This window comes from Pseudogymnoascus verrucosus (genome assembly GCF_001662655.1).
Source record: "Pseudogymnoascus verrucosus strain UAMH 10579 unplaced genomic scaffold scaffold_43, whole genome shotgun sequence".
In the NCBI taxonomy this organism is placed as follows: domain Eukaryota; kingdom Fungi; phylum Ascomycota; class Leotiomycetes; order Thelebolales; family Thelebolaceae; genus Pseudogymnoascus; species Pseudogymnoascus verrucosus.
The window spans coordinates 1-18,300 of NW_017263694.1; the positions used below are offsets into that span (position 1 = coordinate 1).

The 18,300-nt window shown below is 50.5% G+C and overlaps 10 protein-coding genes across 10 annotated transcripts; 4 read left to right on the forward strand and 6 right to left on the reverse strand.

The window, feature by feature from the left end:
• Positions 1-111: 111 nt before the first annotated feature.
• VE01_08178 (uncharacterized protein) lies at positions 112-2,084 on the reverse strand. The gene is made up of 3 exons (XM_018277606.2): positions 1,469-2,084; positions 654-1,411; positions 112-601 (listed from the first exon to the last, which is right to left on the reverse strand). The coding sequence occupies exons 1-3, from the start codon at positions 1,835-1,837 to the stop codon at positions 151-153; spliced, it is 1,578 nt and encodes a 525-aa protein (XP_018127693.1). The 5' UTR covers positions 1,838-2,084; the 3' UTR covers positions 112-150.
• Positions 2,085-2,275: 191 nt separating this feature from the next.
• On the forward strand, positions 2,276-3,752 carry VE01_08179 (uncharacterized protein). The gene has a single exon (XM_018277607.2). It carries the CDS (start codon positions 2,522-2,524, stop codon positions 3,548-3,550), a length of 1,029 nt encoding a protein of 342 aa, XP_018127692.1. The 5' UTR covers positions 2,276-2,521; the 3' UTR covers positions 3,551-3,752.
• A 177-nt stretch (positions 3,753-3,929) lies between these two features.
• Positions 3,930-4,978, forward strand: VE01_08180 (uncharacterized protein). The gene is made up of 2 exons (XM_018277608.2): positions 3,930-4,295; positions 4,346-4,978. The coding sequence occupies exons 1-2, from the start codon at positions 4,197-4,199 to the stop codon at positions 4,853-4,855; spliced, it is 609 nt and encodes a 202-aa protein (XP_018127680.1). The 5' UTR covers positions 3,930-4,196; the 3' UTR covers positions 4,856-4,978.
• A 700-nt stretch (positions 4,979-5,678) lies between these two features.
• Positions 5,679-6,605, reverse strand: ATP7 (ATP synthase d subunit). The gene is made up of 4 exons (XM_018277609.2): positions 6,549-6,605; positions 6,000-6,395; positions 5,857-5,943; positions 5,679-5,791 (listed from the first exon to the last, which is right to left on the reverse strand). Exons 1-4 carry the CDS (start codon positions 6,558-6,560, stop codon positions 5,762-5,764), a joined length of 525 nt encoding a protein of 174 aa, XP_018127681.1. The 5' UTR covers positions 6,561-6,605; the 3' UTR covers positions 5,679-5,761.
• Positions 6,606-6,789: 184 nt separating this feature from the next.
• On the reverse strand, positions 6,790-8,077 carry EGD2 (GAL4 enhancer protein). The gene is made up of 4 exons (XM_018277610.2): positions 7,946-8,077; positions 7,553-7,797; positions 7,399-7,457; positions 6,790-7,339 (listed from the first exon to the last, which is right to left on the reverse strand). The coding sequence occupies exons 2-4, from the start codon at positions 7,787-7,789 to the stop codon at positions 7,006-7,008; spliced, it is 630 nt and encodes a 209-aa protein (XP_018127682.1). The 5' UTR covers positions 7,790-7,797; positions 7,946-8,077; the 3' UTR covers positions 6,790-7,005.
• A 151-nt stretch (positions 8,078-8,228) lies between these two features.
• Positions 8,229-8,955, reverse strand: VE01_08183 (uncharacterized protein). Its single transcript, XM_018277611.2, has 2 exons — positions 8,759-8,955; positions 8,229-8,701 (listed from the first exon to the last, which is right to left on the reverse strand). The coding sequence occupies exons 1-2, from the start codon at positions 8,882-8,884 to the stop codon at positions 8,384-8,386; spliced, it is 444 nt and encodes a 147-aa protein (XP_018127683.1). The 5' UTR covers positions 8,885-8,955; the 3' UTR covers positions 8,229-8,383.
• Positions 8,956-9,946: 991 nt separating this feature from the next.
• Positions 9,947-11,366, forward strand: VE01_08184 (uncharacterized protein). Its single transcript, XM_018277612.2, has one exon. It carries the CDS (start codon positions 10,136-10,138, stop codon positions 10,976-10,978), a length of 843 nt encoding a protein of 280 aa, XP_018127676.1. The 5' UTR covers positions 9,947-10,135; the 3' UTR covers positions 10,979-11,366.
• A 396-nt stretch (positions 11,367-11,762) lies between these two features.
• FUM1 (fumarase fum1) lies at positions 11,763-13,788 on the reverse strand. Its single transcript, XM_018277613.2, has 2 exons — positions 13,198-13,788; positions 11,763-13,142 (listed from the first exon to the last, which is right to left on the reverse strand). Exons 1-2 carry the CDS (start codon positions 13,604-13,606, stop codon positions 11,917-11,919), a joined length of 1,635 nt encoding a protein of 544 aa, XP_018127677.2. The 5' UTR covers positions 13,607-13,788; the 3' UTR covers positions 11,763-11,916.
• Positions 13,789-14,609: 821 nt separating this feature from the next.
• PLS1 (phospholipid scramblase 1) lies at positions 14,610-16,220 on the forward strand. Its single transcript, XM_018277614.2, has 4 exons — positions 14,610-15,350; positions 15,412-15,647; positions 15,699-15,864; positions 15,928-16,220. The coding sequence occupies exons 1-4, from the start codon at positions 15,185-15,187 to the stop codon at positions 16,032-16,034; spliced, it is 675 nt and encodes a 224-aa protein (XP_018127678.1). The 5' UTR covers positions 14,610-15,184; the 3' UTR covers positions 16,035-16,220.
• Positions 16,221-16,942: 722 nt separating this feature from the next.
• GNA1 (Glucosamine-phosphate N-acetyltransferase-like protein) lies at positions 16,943-17,953 on the reverse strand. Its single transcript, XM_018277615.2, has 3 exons — positions 17,898-17,953; positions 17,442-17,842; positions 16,943-17,391 (listed from the first exon to the last, which is right to left on the reverse strand). The coding sequence occupies exons 2-3, from the start codon at positions 17,732-17,734 to the stop codon at positions 17,142-17,144; spliced, it is 543 nt and encodes a 180-aa protein (XP_018127679.1). The 5' UTR covers positions 17,735-17,842; positions 17,898-17,953; the 3' UTR covers positions 16,943-17,141.
• Between the last annotated feature and the right edge of the window lie 347 nt (positions 17,954-18,300).

Sequence of the window (18,300 nt, forward strand, 5' to 3'; positions counted from 1 at the left end):
GAACGACCAACCTAAAAGTTGGTGGTTCGGCCGGCCAGTTGGCCAACCAGAATAGTTAGTGGTTGGGCCGGAACATATATAATATGTGTATTATTTTATATCTACAGACAACTCCCCTCCTCCCCGCCAAAAAAAAATCCGTTTATACTCTCAAGCCTGCACCCCAGTAACCTCAAACCCATCAATCGCACCTTTTAGCACCTCCACCCTCCTTGGCACAAAATACGCTGTATACCTCTCCGGCATCGCCACCAAGCTCGTCGGGTCCGAATTCCCCGTCAACGGATGCGCATCCACGCCATCCGCGCTCTTGATCTCAAAGGCGTTCAACATGCGGATAAACACAAGATACAGCTCCCTATTTGCCAGCAGCGAGCCAGCACACATGCGGTACCCCATGCCGTAAGTGAACATCGGCGCATCGGGCTGCTCGAGCCAGCGCTCGGGGCGGAAGACGGAGGGATCGCTCCACACAGCGGAATCCATGTTGCAGGCCCATGCGTTGAGGAAATAGACTGTCTTGGCGGGGATGACGATGCCGTCGTAGGTTACGTCTTTGATGGAGACACGGGGGAGGGCGAGACGGAGGACGGTGAAGTAGCTGGGGGATGTTAGTGGATAAACATATGGAGGAAGGGGTGGGGTTAACATACCGGAGGCATTCGCGGACAAGGGCGACGATGTAGCGGCATTTTTGGTCGTCTTGGGCGTCACATAGGGGCTCGTCGGGGGTGTAGAACTCGGCGATTTCCGCCCATGCTTTCTTTTGGATATCAGGTCGTTGTGCGAGGAGTGCGACGCTCCATTGGAGGAGGGTTGTGACTGTGTCGAGGCCGCCGGAAAGCATGGTGAGACTGATGGATGTGAGTTCAGCATCGTTGAGTTGTGTCTCCTTGTCGAGGATGACGTTGGCTTGGATGCATGGTTTGTGTGTGCCCTTCTCCATGCGCTCCTCGAGGCCCTTGTTCAGACCCTTCAAGTACACGTCGCGACGGCTTCTCATCTCACGTGCCTTCTTAGAGCCGAAGCTGAAGGGGTTCAGACGTAGGATAGGTATAAAATCCTGGAGGTTGCCGGTTGTGCTGCGAAATCTGCTGACTTCTTCCTCGACGTGGGTGATTTCTTTGAAGAGTGCATCGTTCTGGCTGCCCATGCGGACACCCCAGTTCAGAGTCAAGGCAAGACTGAGACTCAGGCGTTGGATACAGGGCAAGGGATCAACACCGACGGTTCCTTCTTTGCCATATGTGAGGAGCTCGGACAAGAAGTCCTTGGTTTCGATGTCCAAATGTGGGATATAGGTTTGTACAGAGGGGCGGTTGAGCGCGGAGGCGGCTCCCTTCCGGCGGCGCTTCAATGAATCACTATAAGGGGATGTTCCAATGGTAGTTCCAGCAGTGTCAGAAAGAACCTATGAATCAATTTAGTATGAGATATTTTAAGCTTTGCACAATTGGGACCTATCAACCTTGTGGAATGTATAAAACTCGGGTCTCGAGCTCAAAGCCTGGGCGTGTTGGCCAAACAAGACCTTGGCTGAGGCAGCAGAGTTGACAACGACAACTGGGATATTCCCCAGCTGGATCTGGTAAACTGCTCCATATGTCTTTGCCCACTCTCTGTATTTCTCAGCTGCATTCACGCGGATCTGCCCAATGTTTCCAATCAATGGGATTCCAGAAGGCCCTTTCATCCCCGGAATGCGTGCTTGTCGACGCACAAACTCATTTATGACGACATAAGTAATTGGAACGAAGACGACTAGAATGGCAAGGAATTGAAAGGGGCTCTCTTGAGCAGCACCCAAGGAGGCTGAGACGATGCTTCCTATCGCCATCTTGTCGCTGGGCTATGGGCTCCTCTAAAATGTAGCGGGACGAGTGCAGTGAAAGCCGCAGTGAGGGAGGCACTTGACAGCTTTGCACGATAAAATTTTAGTAGATGAAGATAGCCAAAAGTTATGGAAGTATAGGAACCCTTGATAATACTGTAAGAGCTTCGAACCATGAATTACAACAGCTATCTTTAAAGTGTGATTTCGTGCAGCTTCACCGGAACACGTTCCGCTTCTGCATATCGCCTCTCCTGCACCATTATATGCCGTTGAACAACCCCGCGATTAGATTTGGAGAGCAAAGCAAGTTAGAGTATGCTTGCCAAAATAATGCCATGGGGGAGTGGATTGTGGGGAAGTGGACCATACCGCCCGGCGGAACAGGTTCCGCGACTGTATATCGCTCCCATTGCACCATTTTTGGCCATACTTTTTGAACATCGTGCTCCTTGTAATCGAGAAGCGACTGTTGGTAATCTCGTGCCTATCATTCCTATTCTATCTCTAAAATTCATTGGATTAGAAGAGTGAGACAACGAGTTGCATTAGCGAGCGTACAACAGTCCTTACCCTATCTCAAAGTTGTGTGTTAGGTGAACATTTTGGCGATAGCCAAGCGTATAGTACATAACTCATCTACCTTTTAAGAAATATTAAATTCTCGTTAACCTCCTCTTCCTACTCACTATGGCGGGCAAGGGCTCCGTCTTCCTCCTCGGCCCAGGTTTCATTGGACTTGGAGTCCTCAAAGAGCTCCTCCATGAGGGGTACCAGGTCACAGTCCTAGTCCGGAAAGAAGAAGCAAGAGCAGGCCTCGAGAAGCTGGGGACTAAAACTATACTCGGATCGCTGGATGATGGCGATGTAATCCGCAATGCCGCCGCCGCTGCCGACATCGTGATACACACCGCGACAGCCGATCACGAGCCCTCAGCCGTTTCCATCCTCGAGGGCATCAACGAGCGCGCAAAGGCTGGGAAGAGCTCTATCTACATCCACACCAGCGGCTGCAGTGTCATCACTGATAAATCCAACGGTGCATATGCCAGTGACAAGATCTATGAAGATGACAAGCCCGAGACGATTGACAGCGTAGCGGACGATGCGCCCCACCGCACCATTGACCTGGCCATCCTCAAGCGCCGGGCCGAACTGGGAGCTAAAGCTAAGATCGCGATTATGTTCCCGCCGCTGATCTATGGGCTGGGCCAGGAGAACCGCCTCTCGATCCAGCTACCGACCATGGCGCGCTTCGCACTCAAGCACGGCTACCCGGGGTATGTGGGAAAGGGCAAGGCGGTCTGGCGACACATCCACGTCGCCGATCTGGCGCGGGGCTACATGACCATTTTGCACCACATGGAATCCTCGTCTGGGGAGGAGGTGCTCAAGAACCCGTACTTCTTCTCCGAGAACGGGGAGGACTATTCGTGGGAGGCGTGTGCTGAGATGATTGGGAAGGCGCTGAAGCAGGCGGGCAAGATCGAGGATTCGACGCCGAGGGAGATTCCGGAGGAGCTGTATGGTGATCTCTTTAAGGAGTGGTCTGTCCCGGTCATTGGGCAAAATTCGAGGAACCGTGCCAATAGATTGCGTGCGCTGGGCTGGGAACCCCGTGAGAAGTCGACCTTCGATTCGCTGATGTCGGATGAGTTGCCTCTCCTGCTGGCTGAGACGGGAGAGTTCAATGGCTACGCAGCAGCTGTTGCTTCCTAGTTCTGTATGCCGCTCAATAGCTAATAGCACTGCTAAAAGCAAATATAAAAAATCGTGAGTCCAACATTACAGTAATGAGCACCTCGTAGTCCGTGGATCAAGCGTTTGCCTCCAATATCAACCGCACTCCATTCTTTCACTGCTCCTGGCATCCCAACGTGCAGTAAAGTCTCTATAATCCATTGATTATTAGGGATCCCGCGCTCTCAAGGCAAACAGATAAGAGTTAAATAGTTAATTGATTGCTGCTATTAACAACCTCTAGCAATTGATGCCAAGTCAATATACCACTGTGATCCCAGTTTGCCGAGCACAATTTGGGCCAGGCCGCCCCAGCTGTCACAAATTACCCACTTCGACTCCACCTAGAAAACATGATATGGCCACAGTTGTGGCTTGCACGATTGATTGATTTTCAATATACAAATTCCCAAAAAGACACTTCTTAATCTTCAAGGTTGTTCCCGTACTATAAATAGGCAAAAGAAGCCAAAGGCGACTGAGACTTACCGCACTTTTGTCTCACTTCGCTCGGGATTGATGTCAAAGACAAACCTCGTCCGACACATTTAACATATCCTACACTTCAGCACCCGGGCAATAACACTACAACTTGCCGATACATACAACCCAAACTTCATTCGCAATGCTATCCTCGCCAATATTCCGTGCGACGATACAGTCATGCCTCCTCTCCGCATCAAGTAACGTGCTCGCCCAAACCATCAGCGCATACCGAACCAACGTAACCTCCCCACCCCTCTCTGTCAACAGCACCACTAACACACCCCGCAGTCACCCTACACCATATCCTGGACGCCCGTCCTCCACTTCATCATCTACACCGCTCTCAACTGCCCCCCCAACTTCCTCTGGCAACAGCTCCTGGAGTCTCTCTTCCCCAGCCGGACTCTACGCCCCTCCCCCGCCGCCATCGCCGCCGCATCGTCCAACGACGACAAGGAGCTCGACTCTGAGGAAGCCACCCACTCGATCGTGGAGCCGCGTCTCAATGGCCGCAACACCGTGCTGAAGTTCCTTATTGATCAGAGCGCGGGTGGCGCGGCCAACACCATCGCATTCATCATGATCATGGCTGGGCTGCGCGGCGCGAGTTGGGAAGAGGCGTGGTATCAAGTTCAGTTCGAGTTTTGGCCGCTGATGGTCGCTGGTGCCAGGCTGTGGCCGCTGGTGAGTCTGATTAATTTTACGGTTCTGGAGACGGTGGAGGCGAGGAATTTGCTGGGGAGTTTGGCGGGGATGGCTTGGGGTGTGTATTTGAGTCTTGTGGCGGCGAGCCCGTGATGCTCTCTAAAAACAGCCCTAGTTATTATCTATGGGGCAAGCTCATGTGGTAGACGGTGTCTCAGCGTTCTTTAATGCATGGCTCTTACTTCTATGAATACAGATTCAACAACATTGGCCACGTTTGATTGATAGCTGGATGCCTTGAGCCTCCGGCCTTACATCTTTGATATATCATGGCAAAGTCTAGTCTAGACCTCTTTCCTACGGAAACAAAGTGACATAATGCCACCACCACCCTGCCATACGACGTTTTCTAGCCCCTATTATCCCCCTCCATCCCCTCTTCTCCCCCCTCTTCTCTCCCCTGTTCTCTCCCCTCTTCTCTCCCTTCTTCTCTCCCCTCTTCTCTCCCCTCTTCTCTCCCCTCTTCTCTCCCACTCACCCCATACCTAGCTCAACTTTCACAAGAATCAGCCCCCTCCTTCGTGCCTCCGCGGCGGCGACAGAAGCGCCATGCATCTCCTAGCAAAAGCCATTGTCCACTCCTTGAAGTGGTTGAAAGAGGGAGGATACCCACGCGACAATTTTATTTCAGAAGAAACGAGGGTTTGGGCATAAACCGATTTACTGTGATTGATGTTAGAAGGAAGGAACGACCAGACGTCTGAACGAACTACTGCAACGAAGATCACTTGAGGAAAGAGCGACCAGACTTCTGAATGAACTAGTGCAACGAGGATCACTCGAGGGAGGAACGAACATCTCGTTGTCAACAAGGGAAGGAGCACAGGCACTGGCAAGGACAACGTAATCAAAATATGTGAACAAACGAATATCAAATCAACAAAAGCCAGCGTCACAAATCAATAATGAAAAGCAATCGGTTTCAATCTAATTGATTGTCTAACGGCTCTCCTATCTACAATAGTACAGTGGAAGTAGAAAATGGCAACTCTATAACATTTAAAGTACAGACAAGTCGCCGAATTTCTCCTGTATACTGTATTAGTACATGTTTTCCTGAAAGCAAGACAACTGTCAACAGTTGTTTTACGTACCTTGTAGCCTGGAACGCCCCAGCGTCCCTTGGAGACGAGCTGGGTGGTTCTCTCGTCGATATCTGGGCGGGCGGCGGCAACCTCGTCCTGGAGAAAAATGTCAGCCACCATCCATAAACACCATTGTATCCGGCACTACATACTACAGTGAGGTCCTCGAATGGGCGGGCGTCCTGGATGTTCTTGAGGGTCTTCTCCAAATCCTTGAGCTCGAGGTCGACTCTGCTCTTGGTCTCCTCAGCGTTCTTGATGGCCTGGGTCTCGAAGGTCTCGATGGCCTTGACCTGGCGGGAAACGTCGTAGGTGGCTGGCTTGAACGACTTGAAGTGGTTCTCTATGGAGTCAACGACGGCCTGGTTCTTGAGAGTCGCGCGGTAGTGGCTGAAGTCGACAGTGGATGGGGCCTCGGAAAGCTGCTGGAGCTTGCGGCGGGCATCCTCGTTGCGCTTCTTGAAGGCGTGGAGGGAGGCGACGGTCTGGCCGCGGAGCCCAAGGCTCGTGGTGACTGCTTGCCAGTCAAGCTTGAGAGCTGCGCTACGCTGTTGGTGATGCTGTCAGCTTGTTGTTCTCGAATAGATCTCAGGGTCAGGAAGAAGTTGATCGCTCCCCAGCGGATGCCGCGGCGCCTTCTTTCCGACCCTGAAAACTCTATCTAGTAGCTCGCTCCAATTCAATTGACTGATTGCACTTACTCCGGCTGACATTGTGAAGGTGACGCGATTGAACGATGGGGGAGTTGATGATCGTGGTATCTCAAGGGTGCAGAACTCATTCGGCTGAAGCTAACTCGGTTATATATTTCACGTGACCGCACCCGACTTTTGTTCCAATATAACGAATACAGGGACCTACAAAGTAATGAGAGTTTTAAGGATCAGCTACATTTACATGTGGCTAAAAATCACAGTGTTTGGTTTATTGAAGTAGGCATAGCATAGATGGAGATTGTTTTGAAGAGGCCATAATAAAATGGCATTTTGGTCTGGTCTGGTTCATACATGCTCTCGGAATCTGCACTTGCCCATCTACTACTTTACAAATCCTGTAATAGAAACGGCTGTCCATATCATATTACTGCTTTATTGCACATTGTACAAAAGCTAGGTAGATAACAAGGCGTCAGGCGCTGAACAATTGTCCCGTCCGAACCTATATACTGAGAGCCATGATCGAGTTGACTATGTCACTGTCGTTCTCTTTCAATGCCTTGACAGCCTTGTTGCGGGAAACGTTTGCCTGGGTCATGACAAGCTCGATATCCTTGTCCTCAAGTCCCTCTGCGTCAACCTCCTCATCATCTTCCTCCTCCTCCTTCTTCTCGTCAGCGGCCTCGACAGCCTTGCCCTTGCCGTGGTCGTGGGAGTGGTCGTGACCGGCGTGGTCGTGGCCAGCGTGGTCGTGGGTGTCAGCAGCTGCGAGCTGTTGGGCGGCAGATGCCTGTGCCTGGGAGTTGAGGTCCTCAATCTTGGCCTCACCGAAGACGCTAAGAGTAAATTGTAAGTATACATGCCAAACACCTTGGAGAAGCAATTGGTATCTTACATGTAGGTGTTGCTGTTGGGCGACTTGTAGACCTCTGGCTGGTTGATGACAAAGAGGATCTGGTAGACAGTTAGATCGGATGTTTTACGGCAATATATATCTGCTGGCCTGAACAAACTTCGCAGTCTGCCTAAGGGGCTTCCGTGCTACGTACGTTCTTTGGGCGTCTCAGGGTAACTCTGGTGATGCCTGGGACTCTGACCAAGCCGAGTTTGGCAATCGACTTGCGGGCCTTCTTCTCATTGCGAGAGTGGACAACGGCGGTGGCGCCGGCTGGGATGGACTCTCCGGTCTCGACCTCGGAATCGGAGTCGTCAGATGCTTCCTCCTCTGCCACAACCTGCTTGGGCACCTCCTCGTCGTTCAGTTCTTCGATGCGTGGGTTAGACATGGTGAGAGCTGTGAGGACCTTGTATTAGCTGTGGTGTTCTTCTGGCAGGTTCCTGACGAAATTCCAAAATTGTGCGGGCGCCATTGCTCAATTTTGACTGGTCGTCTCTTCACGGAATCGCAAATAATAGCTGTACAAAAACGGGCAGCAACATACCTTGGGATCTTTAATGTACTGGAGCTGGAGTCAAATTATTGTAACCTCGTCGGTGTTGTCGATAGAATGTTAGGGTTCGCACGCAGTTTATCAATTCGGCTAAGCCTAAACGAGTAGGCGGGCATAATTTCTGAACATTTCAAGGTGACGGCTACGCCGTACGTACCTGACCCTTATGTAGGTAGGACATGTACGGTAATTACAGATTACAGACTGGCTAATGTACAATTAAATTTGGGCTTATGTCACTTCACAAATAGGTCTCTCAAAAATAGGCATAAAACCGCTTTGCTGGGACTGAGTTCCGGATAGTCTTTGATGTTCATATGCATTTGACGCCTGCCTTCTTTGACGTAGCATACAAGGCTTCCGAATAAGCTAAGGAACCCAGCAACCCATGCATTTCATGATCACGCTCCCCGTGCCATAAAGATCCCCTTATTTCGCAGCTGCCTTGACCTTGGCCAACGACTTCCTGACCTCGAAACGTGCCTGCTTCCTCAGTCTCAGAACCTTGAAGCGCTCGAAATCGGTGAGTGCGCGACGGCGCTCCTTCTGGGCGCGCTTCTTTGCCCATGCGCTCTCCTGCCACTTGGCCTCGATGCCAGCCTTCTCCCATGCAGCCTTGACGGTACCGGAGCGGGATCCACGGGGGAGCTTCTCCAGAACGAGGGGTGTGAGAATGAGACGGGCGAGAGCGATCGACTGGCGGGGAACGGCGGTCTTGGTGTCGGTGGATGGGCCATCAATCAGGACCTGCCTGCAGTTAGTATATATGTCCCAGGTGTCTCAGATCTTTTTTGCTGGACGTACGCGCTTGTGGTCGATAATCTCGACAATAGTGGCGAGCTTTCCATCTTGGGATCCTCCATCGATGAGAACGATCCTTCCCACCTCGACTAATCTCCAGCTGGAGGCTTTGATCTCAGCGTCTCCCATTGTGTTGGCTGTCGAAGTCGAAAAGCTGGGTGCTGTTTGTTGGGTGCGGATGTCGTGAAGTCGCGATTGGATTCAATCTCGATGTGGGAAAAATTGAAGCGAGCCCTAGCCAGCTTTCCGCACCACATTTGGTTTAGACTGCACGTGACTAAGCCTAACAGGGATAACGTTATTCCGGCAAGAACTTCTCTTCCAGCTATTTAATAAAACCTATTTTCTCTTCAACCACGATCCTTCCAAACATTCACCAGTCTCTGGTAGACCACCATTGAATGTTCTATACGAGAACTTTTCAATCTGGTGGCTCAACACCTTATTCACTGTATGTTATACCTTCTTCTTTTCTCCCGCAGCTTCAGGTGATGATATAATTTGCGATTGACCTTGCGTTCGTGGGACCCTCGCCGGGGTTTCTATACGGCGTGAGAGAGAGATATACCTTTCTTACATATCCTGATTACTGAAGCTCAAGAATGATTTGTTTTCTATATCATTTCTATGTACACATACTGACCTGTGTCAGAACTTTTAGGATACGATATGCGCAAGCAGTACGTGGGCCCGGAACCAAACGTTTCCATGACGAAGGACTCCTGGGTTCTGGGCCAGCTTGACAGTTGCCCAATGGTATGTCTTATCTCATTTATCTACAATCACCAACCCAAAATACGTCCAATGATTAAAAAACAAGCACTGAAAATCGTGAAACTCTTCGGAGTTTATGAACTTTTCTAACCAAGATCACTGAGCTGGACCTTCCCATATATTTCATAATATACAAACTTTACGGTGTTGAACACGTACTAATACTGTCTCAGGATACTTCCAAACGAACAGTCGTCGCTGTCATGTTCCATGGTCATACCGATATGGGGAATCAGTTTGGCTGCGCTGTTGATGATTCATCCCAGTCACCCATAATAGTTAATTATATATTGAATAAAGAAGATATACCTCAAATCAGATTATCAAGTGAATACCGTACTGAATAATTGGGTGCTGGTTGTGAACTTATAAATGCGATACCTTCTCCTCGGGATCAAGAAACCTCTTCCTCATATATTCAACACATACAATGCTCTTCACTACGACTATCCCACCACTATCTGCTTTGACGGATCAACACTCAAAAGTATACAAGAGGTAGACCATCTGAGACATATCTTGGCATACATCGCGAGCGCGTCAGGTATTGTTCAACCTCCAAGCTGACATATTCCATCACTCACGGCAACTCCGGGAAGTGTGGTAATGAGCTTCCAAAGACCCAGAGACTTTCCAGGTCATAACAGGCCAACCCCGCAGCGTTTTCTTACCCCTCTCGGCTGGGCAGTCCGCTTTCCTGATGGCCACATAGTTTACGAGAATCGTATGGGGAGACAGGGGCCCCCAAGAGGTGGCTATCCATCTCCGAGGCAGTTCCCAGGCCGACATCCAAGGCAGCCCCAGGGGCAGTACCCGGGACAATCTATGGGCGGTTTCCCAGGGCAATCTCAAGGACAATATCCAGGACAATCGATGGGAGGCTTCCCAGGACAGCCTCAAGGACAATCGATGGGTGGTCTCCCAGGGCAGCCCCAAGGGCAGTTCCCAGGACAATTCTTTGGTCGATCTCCAAGCCAGTCTTCAACTCAGTCCTCTAGCCACTTCCCAGGCATGGTCATAACCCAGTCATCAGGACAGATGCCGGGGGTGACTATAATACAGCCTCCTGGTACAGGCCAGTCTCCAGTGTTCATATCCCCATATCCGGGGCAAGTCCTCGGCCAAAACCCAGGCAGTCAACCCACGCAGCAACCCGGCGGAGGCTGGTCAGCGTCGCCAGGGCCGAAACTTCGCCAGCGTTTTCGAACCGGCCCTGAGCGGGTGAGAGTGGCTGAACTCAAGGAGGACGAGATAGATTGTCCGATCTGCTACCGAGATTATTACACCGGCGATTCTGAGAATGAATCGGAGGATGCGGTGAGGATAGGGTGCGGACATGTTTATGGGAGGAGGTGCCTGGACAAATGGATTCAGGAGAATGGTACTTGTCCAACTTGTCGGGGGAAACTGGATCTTGTGGATGATGTCGCTGGAAATCCACAGGTTTAATTCGACGGGGGTTCGGGCTGAGTGAGTGCTGAGAGAGGGGACGCATTTTTATATTTCAAAGAAGGGGCACTGCAAGATAGAGGGCCTCAGGAGTTATGGGAGCGTTGAGCGTGTGCCGATATGGGTAACTAATGGTTAATAAACTCCACTCAACTTGCTGGATGGCAGGACGATGATTTGGTTATTTTGCTACTGTCTTATTTGTCAAGTAATAGATAGCGAAGCACAATAAATGCAAGTTATGTACCATACACTATCTCTCATGCTGAATGGCTCTTTCTTGGCGGCAAGGAGAGAAACTCCCAGAATGGGCCATGTGAATGCCCTCTTTCCGTGCCGCCCAAGGGTCTGAAGAGGAGCTGTACATAACAACAGCTGGGGATGAGGGGGTTTCTTTTCTTTTTTCTAGCTTTTGATAGTGAGGCTAGGTTTGGGATGGGGGAGGATGGGGAGGATTCGGGTCTTTCGGGTTGGGGCTGGGGATGTTGACGGGCGAGGGGACAAGAGAGGAGGAGGGGACGAAGAGGAAAGGAAATCTGGTGGACATGGGATAAGGGGAGAGAGAAGGGGAATAAATTTTGGAGACAGAGAGGGGGAAGGGCAAGAGGAAATCTGGGTGACGACATGGGACAAGGGCGGAGGTGAAAGAGGAAATCCGGAGACAGGGAGGGGCCAAAGAGTTCTGTGGATGTGTACTGCAGGTAGAGATTTTGATTTTTTTTTTAGTTGTGCCGGGGATATTTGCACCCGGCTGCTCTATAATGGCGATGATGATGATGCTGATGCTGATGCTGATGCTGATGCTGATTACTTTGTTATTTTACATTCCAACCTCCGCCGTGCTCGGCTCCCCCCTTCCGTCACTCCCACCTCTTCCTCCCCCCTCCCCTATTCTAGCCAAAAAACCACCAACTCATAATTCCTCAGCAACCCCCAATCTAGGCCTTAGTCTTAGGCACATACTCCTCCGGCCCAACCATCAACTCCGGCCTGACCAACCTATCAAACTCCTCCGCGCTCAGCGCTCCCAACTCCACAGCCGACTCCCTGAGCGTCAATCCCTTCTTATGCGCATTCTTCGCGACGCGACTAGCGGCATCATATCCAATACGCGGGTTCAGGCACGTGACAAGCATAAGAGACTCCTGCATGATCGAAGCGATCTTCTCCTCGTTAGCGGTCAGGCCAGCGACGAGGTTCTTCTCGAAGGAGCGCGAGGCGTCGGCGAGGAGACGGATGCTGTGGAGCACGTTGCGGATGATGAGGGGCTTGAAGACGTTGAGTTCGAATTGGCCGTTCATCCCACCGATGGTGGTGGCGTGGTGGTTACCCATGACCTGTGCGCAGACCATAGTCAGGGCCTCGGCTTGGGTAGGGTTGACCTTACCCGGCATGATTGAGCTTCCGGGTTCGTTCTCGGGGAGGCTGAGCTCGCCGAGGCCGCAGCGCGGGCCGGAGCCGAGGAAGCGGATGTCCTGCGCGATCTTGAAGAGGGAGGAGGCGACGGTGTTGAGAGAGCCGGAGGCTTGGACGAGGGCGTCGTGGGCGGCGAGGGCTTCGAATTTGTTGGGGGCGGTGGAGAAGTGCTTTCCGGTCATCTTTGTGACTTCCGCGGCGATGGCCTCGGCGAAGCCCTTGTAGGTGTTGATTCCCGTCCCGACAGCGGTTCCACCCTGTGCGAGGAGGCGCAGGTCAGGCAACGAGGACTGGATGCGCGCGAGGCCGTAGTCGAGCTGTGCGACGTAGCCGGAGAATTCCTGCGCGAGGGTGAGGGGCGTGGCGTCCTGGAGATGGGTGCGTCCGATCTTGATGATTTTCTTGGCCTCGAATTCGACGACCTTGGCTTGGAGGGCGTCGCGGAGGGAGCGGATGGCGGGGAGGAGCTCCTCTTCGATCTCGAGGACGGCGGCGATGTGCATCACGGTCGGGAAGGTGTCGTTGGAGGAGGCGGACATGTTGACGTGGTCGTTGGGGTGGACGGGCTTTTTGGAGCCCATGGTGCCGCCGAGGATCTCGATGGCGCGGTTGGAGATCACCTCGTTGGCGTTCATGTTCGATTGCGTGCCGGAGCCGGTCTGCCACACGACGAGGGGGAAGTGGTCGAGGAGCTTGAGGTCGGCTACCTCAGCAGCGGCTTGCTGGATGGCTTTGCCAATCGTCGGGTCTGTGTTCAGCATCGTTAGTAGAGTCCCGAGTAAGTGTAGATGTAGCCCACGTACCAAGCCCGAACTGCATGTTGACTGTCGCCGCAGCGCCCTTCAGGATACCGAACGCCCTCACAATAGGCGGGGGCATGCGATCCTGAGGCTGGTTGATCCTGAAGTTCTCGAGGGAACGCTCAGTCTGAGCGCCCCAGTACTTGTCCGCGGGGACGTGAACCTCGCCGAAGGCATCGGTCTCAGCCCTGGTCTCTGCCATGGCGCGTGTCGAAACGGTGAAAGATCTGTACGACGGTATCGAGCGGATATGGGCTCGCGAAATGGATGAAGAGAGAGAAGATGTCGTCGGCCGAGAGAAAGTGCTCAGCTTGGCAGCATTGAGGAGTGAGGGGTAGGTCACCCTCGTCGATGCCCTGGCAAGTAGAGCTGCGGGCGCGGCGCTAGCTGATGCCGACCGTAACGTGATCATATTTTATTTCTGGCGGTTTGTCGCGGCCCAAACAATGTGAGAAGAAGCGCAAGAAATGGAGAAAGACGCGGCGGAAATGCGAAATTGAAGAGTAGAGAGTGACGGTGCGAGGTACTGCGACGGGCGCTCTGGGGATATTAAAACAGGTGTAAATGGGGATAATTGGAGAAGGAAAGGGAGAGTTTCGCCGGAGCTCCAACTTTTTTTTTTGTCGGGGTTCATCGGAAGCAATTTGCCAAGATCCCCAACGTCCCCCCCAACAGCGGATACGACGGCCGGGATGAGCCGGAACGTGCGGCCGCCAGCCATCCGGAGTAGTCATTATCCATTATCAAAATTCTCACTTGGAGAAATTAGCGACCAGTCACCCTACTGTCAGTTACGAAAACATCAACTGTATTATTCGTTCATTGCTCTTAAGTAGTAATCTCACTAGAGCAGGTTAGTCCGTTCTTGCAAATATGTTAGGTACTACACACTCTCTAAGGGTGTTTCATCTACTTAGGAGTATAACTCTTAACTTTAGTCACTTAAACTCTTTAATGTTATTATATACTAGGCACTTAAACACTTATTAGGGTTCTAGGCTCATTAAGTATAATTATAGAGGTATTATCTATATGTATGTCTTTCTTATATAGCTATCTACTAAGTAAGATTTAGAGAGTTAAGAATAATTAGATGTAGTAAACTTATCTAGTTATTAGTATCTATCTATCTTATAAGGGAAGAGGTACTACTTACTTCTTATAACTATAGCTAGGTATATAACCATTATAAGACATAGGTATATAGTAGGAGTTATAAAATATTCGTGTGTTTAACATGACGTATGTCACGTGACCTACGACTAATCACGTGCTTACGTGACTTCACGGCAGGCTGCTTATAAACCGGCGTCGTACGCGACAATACTCGTAGTGGCAAAAGTAGTATAGATAGAGGAGTAGCAGAGGAGTAGTAGAGGAAGTAGAGGTCAGTACTGTAAGCTAAGAGGGCGAGAGGGAAAGAGACACCGCCCTACCACGATTACCGTCGGTAGCGTCGTAGCGTCGCAGCATCAATCTGGTATACGGTAACGATGGCCGCCTCACAATCCCTGTCGCGAGACGTCAAGAGTCTCGGCACCCCCAATCGAAACCTCGCCGGGCCTCAACCACGCGCCGCCCACCAGCAAAAAATCGTAAGTGCCTGTTTCAATTGCTGGCCCGTGTAAGTCTGGCCTGGCCTCCCATCAATGACCCAAGTGGGGTGCGTCGTAGCGCTTCGCCGAGTTTTGCGTTGCTTGTCGCCGGCCTTCGTCTTTCCCATTCTGTTTCTTCTCCTTCCATCTGTCTATCCTTCGAGAGGTGTGTTTTTCCAGAGATCGCAGCGCGAGGCTCATTTTCAATTCTTGCTCTTATTCTTTTTTGTTTAATTTTGCGGGATAGAGAGTTTGTGTGCCTGCATCTTTCTCTATTCTTTTCGATTCTTAGACGCCGGTCGTCAATACGAAGAAGAGGTACTTGCTAGAGACGATTCGAAGCCCTCCGGCGAAGGATATACCACCGGTCAACAATTCCAACGACGACATAAACCATGGCGAACAGAGTCCTCTTGGCCTTTTTGGCCTTTGACATGCTCTTCCTCCTCTCAGCGGCACTACTCATCGCCTTCCCCATGATAATGAAAGACCGCATGAATCGTGCGCCAACACAGGAAACAGTTGCTGAGAACCTCTTGCTGGAACGATGTCCCCTGACCGGTTCGTCAACCCCTCTATGCCCATACATTAGTAGATTGTAGCTCACATATGAATGTCGCAGCTGCCATGGTCAACGCCATCATCATGTTCATCACATTCCTGACGACCATCCCCGCGCTCCTGATGCCGACTTCGCGCATGTGGCTCAAGCTTCACGGATACCTCGTTTTCATCTGCGCGATGGTCTCGATGGTCATTGGACTCGTGCTCTGGTTCGACACATTGAAGACTCGCTCCAACCTCTCCACTGTGTGGGCTGCCCAGGCGCAAGAGGTGCAGAGTTTGTTGCAGCAGAAGGTGAGATAGATACAGGCAAAGTATGCGTGGAAGTTTACTAACACAGACTAGTTGAAATGCTGTGGCTACTTGAGTAGCAATTCGCCGCCATTTTTTCAGGATAGCGTCTGCACGAACCCGCTGGTTGCGGCGCAGCTCTCGGGATGTGTTGGGCCGTTCAGCACGTTGGCAAATAACTTCTTGGATCTGATTTTCACTGCCGCCTTTGGCGTTGTCGGTATGTTCTCCTATCCTATCATACGGTGGCTCGAGTCATTGCTAACATGTGTGGTGTTATTAGGTATCGATGTAGCCTTAATCCTGTGTATCGCCATGCTCCTGAAGGATAGGAAAGAGAAGGAGAGGTATCGCCACATCGATGAGAAGTCGGGGACAGCAGGATTCTAAGCACAAATTTCGAGGCTGGAACGATACAAATTTTCTACATAACGAAGTACGCATTCCATATGTAACCTACACATCTTCGTCGGCATTTTAGAGACTGGAAAGGGGATATAAATACAAGGCTCCAGGGTAGCCATCTGAATTGAAGGCTTCTCGTAAATTTTGAAGTTTAAATAAAGAAGAAATTAGAGATATCTATTGAGCATCTTGTGAAAAGTGATATCAATTGTCTCATCGCCGATCTAATCTACCCAAAAGTCCGAAGAGAGCCTGTGCTATTATGCATAGTTCACAGTAACTGAGCCGCCTAAAAGTCGGGGGAGGGATTGTGCCATTATGCATAGTATATATGTATATATTAACTGTAAGTAAAACAAACGATCTTAATCACTTAAATAATAATAATTTCTAGGATAGGTTACAGCCATCTCTACAATTAACTGCATTCGTACATACCCATGTCACGACCTTAAAAATAGTTAACATGTCAGTTGGTTCTTTGTGCTTAATTCGAATTAAAACATAGAAGTTCTGACATTCGGTAGGCTAGTACTCATATGTATGTATGTTCGCCCATTCGAATATGCATAGCTATAATTTAATCGATTATATGGAGCATAGAGAATTGATACGACTCTCTCAGCGGCCACAAAAGAGATGGCCGCGAGGGGCACTGTAAGTGTGAAGTGACAGCAAGAGTTGAACAACAGCAAGACTTGGGAGACCACAAATATTCCCCAATTCCATGAGAATTATAAATCATAACCCATAATTATAGGTACATATACATTGATCTATCGAATCAGTCGCTTTTAGCGCTATTGTGAATTTATTCGAGTGGATTTATGACGCTATTCACGTAATAATGGTCATGGTAAGATGTCGGAGCAAAAGAAGTTTGAAGCTTATATTCTCAGCGATTTGTGTCATGTACCGGTTTAGAAATTGCATATAATCTACATTGTGCCAAAGTAAAGTCTTTCATCGATCGATATTATCTATATTTCCTCCCTCCATCCACCCTCTAAAGCGCCAGTTTTACAATCCCTGAATCCCCACAGCACTTGTGGAAGAGCTGGACGAAAACGCCAACCAAACCCTCAGCTCCATTTAACCTCTATCGTACTTGCTCTTTGGGTCTTCGTAGTAGTGTGCCATCTCGAGTCCCGCCCGCTTGAATCCGCACTTGACGTAGAACCCCTCGTTCGCCTCGCTGCAATCAAGAATGCTCTTGTAGCAGCCCACCTTGGCCGCGATGAAATCGAGGGCTTGGATGAGCTTGAGTCCGAGCTTCTTGCCCTGCTGGTCCTTCGCAACGGCGATGTCCTCGATGTGGCCGACAAGACCAAGGTTGTGGATGCTGGGATGGGGTTAGCGAATATTCATTCCCAGGGAGAGTAGGGCACTTACAACTTCCGCTCAACAATCAAAGCACCGGTTCCTACTATCCTGCCTTGGTCTTCGATGACGAGGAGGAAGTATCCGCCATTGCCTTGTGTGTCCATCCAGTCGTACCTCTCATTCCATTGCTCCTCCGTTATGTCTCCCACCGTTGTGAGGACGCGCAAGCAGTCGAGGAAGCCACGGGCGAAGTCGCCCTTCTCCAGTGCGCGAATGGTATATGATTCTGGGAGCGATGCAGCAATTGTGGGAGAGATGAGGTCGGTGGAGAAGAGCCCCGCGTAGTTCTTTGTGGCGAGCATGTTGTGTCAATGGCCGACAGGAAGTCGGACTTGTGAATGTTGTTGAGGATCGAGGCTGTGAGGGGTTGTAGGAAATCAGATGTTGGAAACGAATGACTGTGACGATTGCTACGCCTGGGTCAGTACGAACGTAGTTGTGATAGTGGGCAGTCAGGTAACATACAGTCAATTGAGATGCAAAGGGGTATTTATGTTGTTGACGATCTCATTGTAGGAGAATGTCTCTAAAGATCCTGGGGGGCTGAGGCCTATGCTAGTGGTCTCTCCCGCGAACAAGCAGCCTCGCGCCCAGACTTTATTTATTTTTAGATATGTGAATACGAGTCACGTGAAATGGACTCGAGCGAACAGGTTATTTGGTGGCTCAAAAGTGTGAAGAGGGGGATTCATATAGCTCAGGATTAATACTAGCATATTAAACTGACAGAGGTTATCTCTTCAGTTCCATTCTTCAGTAGCTGGCTTACTGACTGTAGCCCTGAGTGATTGAACAACTTGAACATAAATTATAGTTGCTGTGTTAACCGTACCTATGTACAGCCCCTCTTGAGACTTCTGGGCGGCAC

Bases quoted from the DNA above. Each gene is read 5' to 3' on its own strand.
- VE01_08178 (XM_018277606.2), bottom strand. From the start codon at position 1,837: ATGGCGATAGGAAGCATCGTCTCAGCCTCCTTGGGTGCTGCTCAAGAG. The intron at 1,412-1,468 runs GTTGATAGGTCC...ATTGATTCATAG, and splicing joins AGTTTTATACATTCCACAAG to GTTCTTTCTGACACTGCTGG. The intron at 602-653 runs GTATGTTAACCC...AACATCCCCCAG, and splicing joins CTTGTCCGCGAATGCCTCCG to CTACTTCACCGTCCTCCGTC.
- VE01_08179 (XM_018277607.2), top strand. From the start codon at position 2,522: ATGGCGGGCAAGGGCTCCGTCTTCCTCCTCGGCCCAGGTTTCATTGGA.
- VE01_08180 (XM_018277608.2), top strand. From the start codon at position 4,197: ATGCTATCCTCGCCAATATTCCGTGCGACGATACAGTCATGCCTCCTC. The intron at 4,296-4,345 runs GTAACCTCCCCA...CACACCCCGCAG, and splicing joins TCAGCGCATACCGAACCAAC to TCACCCTACACCATATCCTG.
- ATP7 (XM_018277609.2), bottom strand. The intron at 5,944-5,999 runs GTATGTAGTGCC...ATTTTTCTCCAG, and splicing joins CATTCGAGGACCTCACTGTA to GACGAGGTTGCCGCCGCCCG. The intron at 5,792-5,856 runs GTACGTAAAACA...TACAGTATACAG, and splicing joins GGGGCGTTCCAGGCTACAAG to GAGAAATTCGGCGACTTGTC.
- EGD2 (XM_018277610.2), bottom strand. From the start codon at position 7,789: ATGTCTAACCCACGCATCGAAGAACTGAACGACGAGGAGGTGCCCAAG. The intron at 7,458-7,552 runs GTACGTAGCACG...ACTGTCTACCAG, and splicing joins CCCTGAGACGCCCAAAGAAC to ATCCTCTTTGTCATCAACCA. The intron at 7,340-7,398 runs GTAAGATACCAA...ATTTACTCTTAG, and splicing joins CCCAACAGCAACACCTACAT to CGTCTTCGGTGAGGCCAAGA.
- VE01_08183 (XM_018277611.2), bottom strand. From the start codon at position 8,884: ATGGGAGACGCTGAGATCAAAGCCTCCAGCTGGAGATTAGTCGAGGTG. The intron at 8,702-8,758 runs GTACGTCCAGCA...AACTGCAGGCAG, and splicing joins AGATTATCGACCACAAGCGC to GTCCTGATTGATGGCCCATC.
- VE01_08184 (XM_018277612.2), top strand. From the start codon at position 10,136: ATGAGCTTCCAAAGACCCAGAGACTTTCCAGGTCATAACAGGCCAACC.
- FUM1 (XM_018277613.2), bottom strand. From the start codon at position 13,606: ATGATCACGTTACGGTCGGCATCAGCTAGCGCCGCGCCCGCAGCTCTA. The intron at 13,143-13,197 runs GTACGTGGGCTA...TGCTGAACACAG, and splicing joins CAACATGCAGTTCGGGCTTG to ACCCGACGATTGGCAAAGCC.
- PLS1 (XM_018277614.2), top strand. From the start codon at position 15,185: ATGGCGAACAGAGTCCTCTTGGCCTTTTTGGCCTTTGACATGCTCTTC. The intron at 15,351-15,411 runs GTTCGTCAACCC...TGAATGTCGCAG, and splicing joins GGAACGATGTCCCCTGACCG to CTGCCATGGTCAACGCCATC. The intron at 15,648-15,698 runs GTGAGATAGATA...AACACAGACTAG, and splicing joins AGAGTTTGTTGCAGCAGAAG to TTGAAATGCTGTGGCTACTT.
- GNA1 (XM_018277615.2), bottom strand. From the start codon at position 17,734: ATGCTCGCCACAAAGAACTACGCGGGGCTCTTCTCCACCGACCTCATC. The intron at 17,392-17,441 runs GTAAGTGCCCTA...ACCCCATCCCAG, and splicing joins TTGATTGTTGAGCGGAAGTT to CATCCACAACCTTGGTCTTG.